A 13287-nucleotide genomic window follows, 5' to 3' on the forward strand; every position below is an offset into this window, starting at 1 on the left:
TTTTGCTGATTTAAAGTTTTTTTTTCAAGCCAGATGATCAACAACACTTAAAATTTGTTAGATTTTTTTAATAAAACAATTTGCTAATTTCAGCATCTCTTACTTTATGTTACACAGAACATTATCATCGTCTTTGTGTTTTTTTCTGTTTTTAGCAAATGTCCTCAAACCCCCCAAACCTCTGGTTCACATAGTTGATCAGTTTCCTAGTGTTCTCTGGTTCTTTTAGAAAAAAATGGCCGCCTGGCATTTTACGAAATGTGAAGCTGCCTTTAGTGACTTGTTTCCAAGCTGAAAAAAGAAGGTGCATAATTGTCAACAGGTCTCTGGGATAGTGAGGATTGTAAGGGGGACATTGTGGCCTAGTAGTAGGGAGCTAGACTGCTGACTGAAGAGTCGAATCGGGGTTTAAGCCAGTAGAATGTCTCTGAGTCCACCCAAAGGCTGGGCTAGTGCTGACCACACTATCCTTTCAGGGATGGGAAAGAAGATGAAGGATTGTCATATCGAAAATAGGTTAAATAGTGTATTAGAAATAAATTTGCAAGCAAATAGTGATAAAAATAAATAACTTGCCTGCGATATCGTGATCAGTATCTTCCGTTCCATCAAAAAAGTCAATAGGGCAATTCAAAGGAGGTTTGTCTTCTGGGCTTTGTTCGTATCTAGATAAAACAAAGATATGAATACACATTTGAAATGGATTGGTTGTTTCGAAGAATTGAACTGGTAGTAGCCTGCTCATATCATGATATATTCATATTTGTTTTATTTAGTTAATATGTAATTGGAGATTTAAAATGGTAGGAGTTTGCTTATAAACTATACCTAGATACGATGATAATAGTGTTTTAATATTGTATTGAAGATTGAAAATGGAAGAGTTTGCTTGTATGTAGATACAATCATGATATCACATTTGTTTTATTTACTTGAGTTGTAATTGTATCTATATTAACTAACCCATTACACATTTTAAGACATAGTGTTAGTGTTTATTTTCTTACTTGAGTTGAGGGACCATACAGAAATCTGCATACATAGAGGGGTAAAATATCTCCATTAGCTCTGGATTATCATAAATCTCTGCTGGAATCCCTCCTAGAAAATAAATCCATGAACGAGTTTATTATTATGTTTAATTAAAAACAAATAACTGCACTTTTATGTTAAATGCAGATCATTACTTTAATATAAATATAATATTTATATCATTGTGTGTATTAATTTCACAATATTCATTACCTTAAAACTTGTTTCTATTAACTGAAGCTTCTTACCTAATACTTTTAACTTTTCTAAAAACTCGTCTTTAGTTAGTTTGTTGACATTTAAAATGCGTGCTTGTCTGTGAGGTGACTGGAAATAAAAAAGAAGTTTTATTTCTATTCCCTTCCATGAATTTTTAAATCAAATAGCTATGAGTTAGACGGCTAAAAGGTAACGTTACTCACATGAGGTGCTGTGGTCCCTGATAAAAACATATGTTCTGGTTCCTTATTGTACAACCGTTTGATTTCCAAAGCTACCAAAAAAGATAACAACGCACCCATGCTGAAAAAAAAAATTTCAGTTGTTACATTTTTCTTGTATTTGCTGTGTAATTACATAGTCTAAGAGTACAATTGATAAGTTATGGTTTGACTGTAAAGCACACATGAAAGTTGATTTGAAAGTATCAAGTTTGGATCTTGCATTCAAGTCTTTCAGACAGCCTTGAGTCCGCCAAACTCTGATGGGTACGTAAATAACGTTGAGGAAAGTAAAATGCTGACCACACCATTCATTCATATGTTGAGGTCACAGAAATAGATGTAATCTACTATATCTGCCCCATGAATATTACAAGGTCAGAAACTGTAACTTTTTTTACAATGGTTTTAGTTCTCTATAACAGTGGAATATGAAAGGGTTGCATGATGAACAACATGCTGAGACACTTTTACTATCCACACTCAAGTCAGGTGCCCATCTGATCTGGGTGGACTGATGTTCTACTAATTAAGTCTAGAGGCCCTATGTTCCATAAGGAGCAGAAAAGACTAAGTCACTAATTAAGTCTAGCAACTAAACTTGAGACTCTCTGGCTAGTAATAACTCAACCACACTGTACCATTAGGACTATATTTTTTATATATTAGATTTCAACTAATATCCTGGTATAACTTATTTCAAGACAATGCATGATATCACACTTTCCTAGTAAAACCCTTATTTACATCCCCACCCTCTCACTTCAAACATGGCTAAAGTAAAAACAATGAGATAAATACAGCACACCAATGCTGAGTAATTAACATATAATTGTTTACACTTCATGTGTAGTAATTTAGAGATTATGATTAATAATGCAAGTACCTGTGACCATAAAAAGCAAATGGTTTATCGAAATATTCATCGTGTAATGTCTTTACAATCCAGTCTATTGTTTCTTTAGCATTATCACAGCAAGGCTCGTTGAATCTGTTTTCTCTTCCAGCCAAACATACACCAATTACTATAAGGAAGTAACACATGATTAGATTAAAATAAAATAATTTCAAATTTTTTTTTCAACAAATTTATGCCCATATAGAATCCATGTTTGTTAGAGACCATGTGTTATGTATTGACCTTTTGTAAAGTTGGTATATATGTATAACAGAGCTTATTATTGTAATAGCATAATTAAATTATTGTACTGGTTCTCTGTATGCCATAAAGTTTTAATATTAATGCTTTAGCAGGTCACATTCAGAAATTAAAAAAAAATGATATATAAATTTAGCTCAATGGTTGAATATAATAAGGAAAGGAAATCTTTGTAAGTGACTGTTGCTATTTAGTTTAATGCTGTAAATGCTTTTGCTTTAAATGTTGTAGGCTTACTAGTTTTATTTTAAATGTTAGTGTTCATAAATAGTTTTAGGTTAAAGTAGTGTTATTTGGTTAGGAATGGTAATAAATCATTTTTAAACATCTAACTGTGCGGTCTTTGAAAATAAAAGTAAAATATTTCTTATCTCAAATACCACTTATGACAGAATGAAATTATTTTTTTTACCTTCAACATCTTCTGTTATATCTTCCCCCCAAGCTGTGTAGAAGCTAGCGCCTCCACCAGCCCAAGGAAAACAAAACAATCTACAACTTGCATCAGGCCTTGGAAATCTACAATTCATTTCTCTTTATTTACAGAGTTGAACTTACAAAACAAAATTTCCTGAAATAAAAAAAATAAAAAATTTCCTCTTCATAGTTCTTAAAAAAATTATATTCTACTTCTCACAACACACATACTGCTCCTGAATGACATTTATGAGATAGAATGTTCCAGCATAGTAGGGCCGTGTTCTTAATACATAAATCAGTCAGCCTGACAGTTAAGGTCCCTAGAGAACCACAGGTAATAAAGAGGGGTCATTTATCAAGGTACAATGGTAGAAGTAGAAGACACAGTGAGTGATGTGATAATTCTAAAGTATATCACATGCTAGGATTAGTGCACATACATAGATTATAGGCCTATAGTGAATTTAACCGTGCTGCTATTATAATTAAATAAAACTTATCCAAGTAGAATAGGACTTATGGACTATATTATGGTAATGGTAATAGTTAACAGATTTTAGTAGAATAGGACTTATGTACTATGTAAGAATATACTAGTATATTGAACTAGTATATAATGAATATAATTGATGGTTGTATAATGTACTGATTTAAAATCATAAAATTTCCATTGATTAACAAATTGTAAAATAAAAACAAATTGTGATGTGACCAGATTTTTTTCCAGGCATCTCTTCAGGGAAAGTCTACCGCGCGCCCCCCCCCCCCCCCCGAACTAAATAAAATTTATATATAGAAAATTTATACTTTTAACAGTGTCCCCCCCCCCAGTGTTTCTTCCAGACTTTTTTCTCCGGGGGGGCACTTGAAATCTTCGGGGGGGCGGTAAACTTTCTTCGGGGGGGCGGACACTGTTAAAAGTATATATTTTCTATATAAATTATATAAATTTCATTTCGTTCGGGGGGGGGCGGTAAAAATTTTTCGGGGGGGCAAAGCCCCCCCGAAGAGATGACTGGAAGAAACTCTGCCCCCCCCCCCCGGGATATTTTAGACCACCACCAAAAATTTCAAGTGGCCCCCCCCCCCCCCCCCAGAGAAAAAAAGTCTGGAAGAAACACTGGATGTGACCCAATTATTCATAACTAAAATTAATTATTGCAAATAGTCCTATCCATCCCCATATTATTATATAACAGAGGCATTGGGAGGCGGGGCCGGGGGTGTGGACCACACTGGGTGACATTTAGGGGGTGACACCAAAACAAAAATTACAAAACATATAAAAGAAAAATACTTTTTTCCAGTTCAATTAATGATTAATTACATAAGTCTTTTAAGTGCAAATTGAAGATTCTAATTAGGGGAGGGTGTGTGTGTGTGTTTAAACTATTAACTATAGAGAAAACAATGCTATATGAGTATATTGTATGTATATGCATATGTGAATATATATCCAGCTGTATGCTGTAATTACACTTTTATTACAGTCATAGTAACCGACTACAGATAACCATGGCATTGTTATTTGAATATTTAATACATTTATATATTATAATATAGTAATAGTATATATAGATAGGCCTAAGTTATTATTATTATTATATTAATAATTATATTATTACCTGTGCAAATTTGATCAAATAGGTATAAATATAAATATAATATTAAATATTTAATAGTAATACCACCTAGATCTAGATCTAGAATCTAGATCTATATCACTAGACACTAAGACTAAGTTAATTAGGAGCTAATCTCTAGACCTTGTTCAAGTAATAATAATAAATTAATAATAGTAATAATTTTTAATAGATCTAGAATTCTAAGTAACTTAATTTATAATTATTAGGCCTACTAGATCTACTTATTACTTTAAGTGAAAATAATATTCTCTCTCTTTAGTTAGACAAACCCTCTTCTTTGCCGTAGGATCAAAAAAAGGTCTGTTATTAAGATCTAGAATGCAGATCTAGAGTCTAAAATTTTGCCAATAATTTCAATTTAGTGTTCTTAAAAAAAACCAAAAAAATGGTCGAACTTACAGGTTCTAGATTATCTAGATCTAAACAGTAGCCAGTAGGCCTAACGTAAAACCCAAGCTTTTCTATATTTTTCTATTGAAAAGACAAAAAGCACCGACCCTCTAACAGAAATACTACGGGGGAAAAAGAAGGGGGGGGGGGGTGGAGGGAGGAATGTGTCATTTTATTTTGAGGGTTCATATGAAGGGGGTGAATATCCCCCCCCCCCCAGCCACCACCCCCTACACCACTGATGAAACTCAAGCAAGGCACACACCCGCCACATAGCGTCAGTTTACGAATATTTAATTTCACCTTTTTCACCTGTAATAAATTGTACCGCGAGCAGGAAATACGTGAAAGGTAAAGAACAGAGGGTCAGTTACACACAGAATTCCTGACGCCTTAACAACAGCATGTAGGCCTAAGTTTGTCTAGATCAGTGGTTCTTATCCTTTTGGAGTTACCGAACCCTTCTTATAGATCTCTCGTCCGCACTGACAAAATCCGATCGTGAATCATGAGTCGAGTGTGTCTTGACCAGTGTTTCTTCCAGACTTTTTTCTCCCGGGGGGGGGGGGGGGGCACTTGAAATTTTCGGGGGGGGGGGCGGTAAACTTTCTTTGGGGGGGGGGGGGGGCGGACACTGTTAAAAGTATATATTTTCTATATAAATTATATAAATTTCATTTCGTTCGGGGGGGGGGGGGGGTCGGTAAAAAAATTTCGGGGGGGGGGGGGGGGGGGGGGGGGCTTCGCCCCCCGAAGAGATGCCTGGAAGAAACTCGGGTCTTGACCTTCGCCGAACCTCGGAGGCTGACTTACCGAACCCCTGAGGTTCGTTCGAACCCAGGTTAAAAGCATTTCTATTACAATTTATTAAAACAGATTTCTAAAACGCGAAATAACAGGTAAAATTCGTTTCCTAACAGTTTTTTTTATAATGCAAAAGTGTGACGTCACACTAACGGAACCCCCCCCCTCCCCTCATCACACACCGTCACAAAATTACAAAAATACATAGATCTAACAATAACCTTGATTTTCTAAAACGTTCTTATTTTAGATTTATTAAATAGGTCTTACTAATTGAAAATAAATTATATGGAGAACATAAAGTAGGAAAATTAGGACTACATAAAATAAGGATCTCCCCGTTCTCATTTTAGAATAAATTATACGCTATTTTTAGCAACGAAAGACTAAAATATCGCGACCTCCGTTTAGCCTGTGACCGTAGGTGTGTATGTTCATCACTCAGGTATAGGGCTTGGCTAATGAATAGAACCCACACTGGTAGGCTGCAGTGTAGTAGGTAGGCCTACATGTAGACGTCCGTAGAGGAAGTCACGTGATTGAGAGATTTTTACCCTCCCTTTCGTCACAAAAAGTCGGACTTACACAAGTCGACAACAGAAGCGTAGCTAGGGTGAGGGAGGGTGGAGCGGCTACCCCGGGCGCCTACCAAAAGGGGTAAAAAAATTAAAGCTCATTCTGTTCTATACGGTCAATTTTAAGAAAATTTACTGCTACTAAGACTTGGTTTTACAGGCTAATTTCCCTGAATAGGTGTGTGTGTGTGTGTGTGGAGGGGGCGGTTTTTTTCTCAACAACGTGAATAACAGAAAGACAAAATTATTCTCAATCTGACATAGATATCTATTTGTTTTCACTCTATTCATTTCTAAGGAAAACAATGGCACTAAACATTTCTTTAACCCCATAATTCCCCTTGCATAAGATTTTGACAAAAGTGATAAACCTATCCATGTAGATGAATGAAGGCATTACATAGAAGAGAGCCCCTTATGGTATATGACAGATGAAACAGGTTTATAATGTATACCTGGAGCTGTGGGTTCATATAGCTGAATATTCTTGTCTAGACTATGTTAGTGTCAATATTATTCAGGTTTTTGGTCTAGTCTATGTCTACATTAGCAAGGCTTTGAATTGAGTGCTGAAATAGAATACTTTTTTCTTTTGGTTTAAATATTTATTATAAATTTCATAATCAGCAATACTAAAACATACATTTTTTAATGAGTATTTATTGAACTGAATTTAAGTATATTTCAGTCGTACTTTTCTCCCGCATAAGTTACATAAGTTCAAAAACATTTTTTTTAAAGAATTATTTTGTTCAGTCAACATTATAAATGCATTGATATTATAATGAAAACAAACTTTTTAGCAATCCTAGGCATAGTGCTGACCACACTATCCTTTCATATGGCAAGGTCACAGAAACTGGCAAACTCTACTTGCCCCATGAACCGGAAGGTTTGAAAAGGGAATTTTTAAAAAACTTTTTTTAGAAATCATGCTTGATCACAGTAGTCAGATATTTTATTATTATTTTAAAAAAAAATCAACATAGTTGTAATAACATGGTACAAGATTTTTATGGAATTTAAACCAAAGAAGAGAAGGAGGCCTATACATTGCTATTGTGTTACAAAATCAATCATATGGAATGCAATTGTAGGTGTTGCTTGATAATTATGACACAAAAAATGCAAAGCAAGAAAAATAATTCACAAAAAATAAAAAAAATAAACAGACCTACTTTAGTAAACAAACAAAAGAAAAACTGACAATTCTATTTAAAAAAACCCAATATATTATCAATTATATGGAATGCAATTGTAGGTATTGCTTGAGAATTATGACACAAAAATTGCAAAGCAAGAAAAATAATTAACAAAAAAAAAAAATCACAGACCTACTAGAGTAATCAAACACCAATAGAAAAAACTGACAGTTCTGTATTAAAAACAACCTATATATTAGTAGAAAAAATGAAGTTATCAATTAGTTTTCATAATGATTAAACATTTCACAATGATACAAAAATAATATCAGGTTACTTTTATACTTTGTACATATATGTTTTATATATTTGTTTTATAGATTAATATGCTGTTTTTCTCTCAGAAAAATAAACTTGTAAAAAAAGATAAACAATGTAAACATTTGTATATTACCCATAGCTTTTATCTATGCAGGTTAATTATTAAGCACATTTATAACATTTTAGATCAAGGCAGGTTAATTGCGAAGCAAATGCAATACTTTGAAAATTTTTTTTTATTTTTATTTACAGCCCAGCCGGTGAAGTGTTATTTAAAAGCATTTTGATTGGTTGGAACTCCCGCATGGATTCAAAGTAGCAGACATTAGGCCGATCAAGGCTGTACTCTCTCTGCAGTAGCTGCCACAGCTCCTGTAGCTCCTTCATGATGACAGCCTTATCATGGTCCGTCACAACACTGTGGACGTATCCCAGTGTCATATGATAAATCCTGGCCGAGTCATCCTTGTCGAAAAGGGAGGTAAACATGTCCCTGGCACTGTTGAGCTCCTTCAGGTTGCTTATCTCCCCTTCAACAATAAACGGCCTGCCTGGCCCATCACCAAAAACAATATTTTTTGGTTTGAAAGTGATCCCCCCCTGGATCTTATCACATATGTACTGTGCAGCTAGCAGATCAGTCTTGAGGGCACCTGAGTTCTGAGAAAGCTTCATAGACGACGCCAAATCAGAGGTGTATTTCAACGGTATTTTTCTCTGAGTAAAAATGTCATATATGGTGACGTGGTAGGAGGATATTGGGAGAGGTGTCAAAAACTTGCTGAGAAACTTTGTGTTTTTTATGCTGTCATAAATTTGGTTCAGTTCATACCGGTCAGTTAACATGGAAACAATTGTGTATCCGTAGAAAGGCAGGTAGTGTCCATCTGGGCTTATTTTGTCAGACATCTTCTTCACTACCTTTTGTTTTGAAATTTTTATCCAAGGATCTGAAATCCAAGATCTATATTGAACATTTCATGGACAGCATAACTTAATGTATCAATAATGTTAAAAGTTTAAATCGCAATTAAGTAGCAATTAATTGAACAAAAATATTTTAATTAATAACTTCTTTTTCTTTGTACATAATTTACACTGCATTGAAAGTGATTTCCTCCAATATAATTAAGTACTATGTGCAAACACGTTATGCCCCATATGACCTGTTGACTCCTATTTCAGCCTGCTTCTCTTTATGGATATGCTTTCATAGCCTTTGTCCACCCAATGAACAAGGCAGCAGATGTTTGATTTTGGAGTTGTCTCTCCTTGATGGGTTGCTATCTCCAGCTAAGGAGACTCTTCTGTTCTTATTCCAATCTTGGGACTTTTGGAGTTAGCAGTCATGCACTCTCAGTCCCAACCACACTATCCTCTTATTGATAACAAAATAACTATTAGATGGAAATCAGATAGAAAAATCTTACCTGCAATTCTAGTACTTGTAGCGCTATTCTGAGTACTTTTACCTATAAAAAACATTTTATCAAATCTATAATATATATCATATTTATATCAGCTTTAAAAAATATCAGGTTGTATTAATATTATTTTAAAATATGATGCACATCCTGTATCTAACAGAACCCCCCCCCCCCCCTCCCTTCTCTACGGAGTCAAAAATCTTTGTAGTGTTTTTTACCTGATAAATAATATTTTCAATCAACTTTTTAGATATGTTAAGTGAATATCTTTAATAGTATTACTAATAATAGTATTGTAGCAGTAATTTAAATATTCACAAACATTAACAAAGTAGCAACTTTACCTTGTGAAACTTAAATGAAAGAAAAATAAAAATTTGCAACTAGTGGCAGTTAAAAAAGATTAGTCATATAAGACTTTGAAAAGAGTTCGACCACAAAGGAGTTTTTTTTCTCATTTTATTACCCCGCCCACATCATCACACATCATTTAAAATCCGCTAAAATGACATCATATTACATTACCCCCCACGCACCCAATGAGAATCCCAGAACTTAACATACATAAGGGCAGTGGTTCTTAACCTTTTTTGGAGGTATCGAACTCCACCAGTTTCATATGTGCATTCACCGAACCCTTCTTAATAGTTCTATTGCCTGCACTGACAAAATCTGATCGTGAATTATATGAGTTGGGTGTGTGTCTTGACCTCCAGCAAACCCCTGAGACTGACTCACCAAACCCCTGGGGTTTGATCAAACACAGGTTAAGAACTACTGCATTTGGGTCTTATTATGGTCTCAAGCATTGCTTATTCTACAGATAAGCAAAAATACTGATATTGCTTGGTACTTATATGACTGCAGGCAGGGCGATACAGTAACCCAAAAATATTTTTTCTTCAAATATTGAGAGAGTTAGGAACAGTGATAGGGGTAGTGATACTATCACCACACAATATATACAAAGCTCTGCCAACAATTTTAGAAGTACCAATAGGGCTTGTAAGTAGGTCACCAGCTTCTCATCAGCTAGTATTTTTCAAACCAATTGTGAATATGTTTATTAAATCGGTAAAAAAAGAAATAAAGGTTAATTCCGCTATTGTTAAGTTATTTAAAATCGTAAAAACTGATAATGATACTTTGAGAATTCACCTGAGCTGGCTAACGAGATTTCAAATTTTAAGTAAGAGAAGCAAAGAGACTTACCAGCCCTATTACTGCTGACAGTTAAGTTTAAGTGAAAAATAAAGAAGAGAAGTGGACATATAATTAAGATGCTCTCTTACCGTGGCCAAATATGAAGTAAACCAGAGCTAATGTGATACACAGAACAGGTATCAAAATGTTTTTATTTAACTTTGTAGGGTTCATAGTGCGTTTTTTTAGTTTTCCGATAAAATGATTCAATGTGATCCTAAGTCATTACCTAAAGATGAAAAACAAATTTTATTTTATGGTTAATTAATGGTTAATTAATACATTAAAATTGGTTCTTCTAAGAATGCTGGCAGGGCAATAAATAAATGCATCGAGGTGTTTTTGTTGTGCATTGCTGATAAGAATAGGACCAGGTTTGTGATATTTAAAAGTGTTCTGTCTTGCCCTACCTGCCTTCTCAGATGGATCTTACAATTTTACAGAATGGCAACTTATAAAGTGCTATACATTATGGTAATATAATAGCTGGTGTTAGATCTAAGTTATGCTATTCAAAGTTTAAGTTTCCTATCATAAAATATTTGTACGAGCAAATGCCATTGCAAATGAATATTTATGCGATACATTGATACAAAATTAAACAAATATTAAAAATTATCAAGGCTGTAGGCCTGATATGTATTGAGTAAACTATTTAATATAGGGGTGAAAATTCATCATACATTGTGATTAAAATACAAAACAAATACATTTACAATAGACTAATTTATAATCTTATTTAATATTCATTCACCTGTTCATAAGAAGGTGTCACAAGTTGTTTAGTTAAAAAATTTAATAACAGTGAATAGAGCTTCTATAATCCTGAAATCAATGAATATTTATATATCATCCTATTAGAAAATCATATCTTTAACTTTATTTAATATCTACTAAAGTAACTATTTACTAGTATTTAGTAAGGCCTAGAAATACATAGCTTCTTCTTCTTCGTTCTTAATTATTAGTGTTGAAGGGGATCGAGATTTATCTGCCAGTGGGTTTGAACTCGAGACTTTGTTCGAATTTATCAACCATGAGCTTTTTGCCGACTCGACCACGCCTCCAACACAATTAAGCGTTACGTGTCAACTGGTTATGCGCCATGAGGCCATTGACTCCGATTTCAGCCTGCTTTTCTTTTTGGATTTGCTTCCATAGCTTTTGTCCAACCAAGAACAAACTACAAGGCAGCAGTTGTTTAATTTTGGAGTTGTCTCTCCTAGAAGAGTGGCTGTCCCCAGCTAACGAGCCTCATCTGCCCGAGGGTTCGAACTCGTGGCTTTTCGGTTTAGCAACCATGAGCTTTACCGACTCGACCACGCCGACCCCTACATAGCTTGATCTAACTAATCTAAATCACTAGTAGATCTAGATTAAAAAATTCTAGATCTATCACTACTCCTGTAAGTCAAGTGTAGTAACTTAGTAAGTACTAAAATCTAGACCTAGATATCTAGAAAATCTAGATCTAGAGTCTAGTACAGTAGTAGTAGTCACCAGTAGTAGATCTAGTATTCTAGATCTTTCACTTTACTATTATTATTTATTAGGGGCCTAAGTATTAACATTCATTAAGTAGTCTAAGTATTAACTAGAATCTAGTATTAAATTAAGACACTTAAGAAGTAAACTAGAGAACTAACTCGACCATTTTTTTTGTAAGCTAAACTGAAAAATCGTTTAAAAGTAAAGTACAGTTCAAAACCTAAACTAAATCTTCTAGATCTAGATTCTAGTAGATATCTAGATCTAGATCATATCTAGAATCTAGATCTAGATTAGAAACTGAGTTTGGGGGCATGTAAAAAGGTATTTTAAAACATTTAGTTTTCTCATCAAGTCAAGAACTGAAAAAGTCAGAAGAAGTGTGTAGTCACTGTGTACTACTGTGTAACTGTAGTGTGTGGTAGCCGTAGGGCGCGTAGGTCGTAGAGTAGGTAGCAGGTAGAATCTAGACTTCTAGATCTGGAATTCTAGATCTAGTTATTACTAGTTAAGTAACTCAATAGCAGTTACTAATTATTACTAATTAATTACTAATCTACTGGGAATTTAACATGCGACACCTCTACACTCTAAAGGCGTTAAACGATTGTTACTATGAAATTACTAGTACTTTTTAATTAATCAAAGCTAATCATTCATGATTCTCTCGTGGCTTAGCAACAGTACAAAGCTTCCCAAAAGCTCGAATGTTTATTTACAATAGGTTTGCGCATGCGTGCCGAGATTCATGTTGACAAGTTTCAGCAAAACAAAAGGTGTAGCCTACACCTGTAGGCCACCTACGCTAGAAAATGTATCTAAAATGTAGATCTAGATCTAGAGAAATCTAGCTTATATTTTTAATATTTAGATTTTCATGGCTAACTTGTCTATGCTACATGTAATCTACATGATCTTGAGTTGAAACCCAGATTAAAAATATGCAAAACCCACTAGTAGATCTAAACTATTTCTATACTGAAAAGACTATTCTTAATAAAAAAAAAAATAGAACAGCATATTTATATTCATATTTCTTTCTCATTAGATTCGCCTTAATCGCCTAGGAGTCTTCTATAGTTACATGTACTATATAATATACAGTGGCGTCACTAGGTCGGGTGTTATCTGGTAAGCTAAGTGAGGGTGTACCCTACCCCCTTCAAACAATGTAGCATATATATATATATATATATATATATATATATATATATATATATATATATATATATATATATAT

The 13287-nt window shown here is 34.1% G+C and overlaps 2 protein-coding genes across 3 annotated transcripts; both read right to left on the minus strand.

The window, feature by feature from the left end:
• Positions 1-126: 126 nt before the first annotated feature.
• LOC131934554 (S-acyl fatty acid synthase thioesterase, medium chain) lies at positions 127-3548 on the minus strand. Its single transcript, XM_059290605.1, has 7 exons — positions 3044-3548; positions 2359-2497; positions 1455-1554; positions 1281-1359; positions 1008-1101; positions 577-665; positions 127-291 (listed from the first exon to the last, which is right to left on the minus strand). The coding sequence occupies exons 1-7, from the start codon at positions 3159-3161 to the stop codon at positions 152-154; spliced, it is 759 nt and encodes a 252-aa protein (XP_059146588.1). The 5' UTR covers positions 3162-3548; the 3' UTR covers positions 127-151.
• A 4441-nt stretch (positions 3549-7989) lies between these two features.
• Positions 7990-12759, minus strand: LOC131934547 (uncharacterized). 2 transcript variants are annotated; one of them, XM_059290588.1, is made up of 4 exons: positions 12679-12759; positions 10649-10788; positions 9360-9401; positions 7990-8879 (listed from the first exon to the last, which is right to left on the minus strand). In XM_059290588.1, exons 2-4 carry the CDS (start codon positions 10731-10733, stop codon positions 8176-8178), a joined length of 831 nt encoding a protein of 276 aa, XP_059146571.1. In that variant the 5' UTR covers positions 10734-10788; positions 12679-12759; the 3' UTR covers positions 7990-8175. The 2 variants fall into 2 exon arrangements, with proteins under 2 accessions (XP_059146571.1, XP_059146572.1); XM_059290589.1 differs by lacking the exon at positions 12679-12759 and adding an exon at positions 11314-11384.
• Between the last annotated feature and the right edge of the window lie 528 nt (positions 12760-13287).

Source organism: Physella acuta, unplaced genomic scaffold (genome assembly GCF_028476545.2).
Source record: "Physella acuta isolate Inbredline_101_S28 unplaced genomic scaffold, ASM2847654v3 ptg000111l, whole genome shotgun sequence".
In the NCBI taxonomy this organism is placed as follows: Eukaryota; Metazoa; Mollusca; class Gastropoda; family Physidae; genus Physella; species Physella acuta.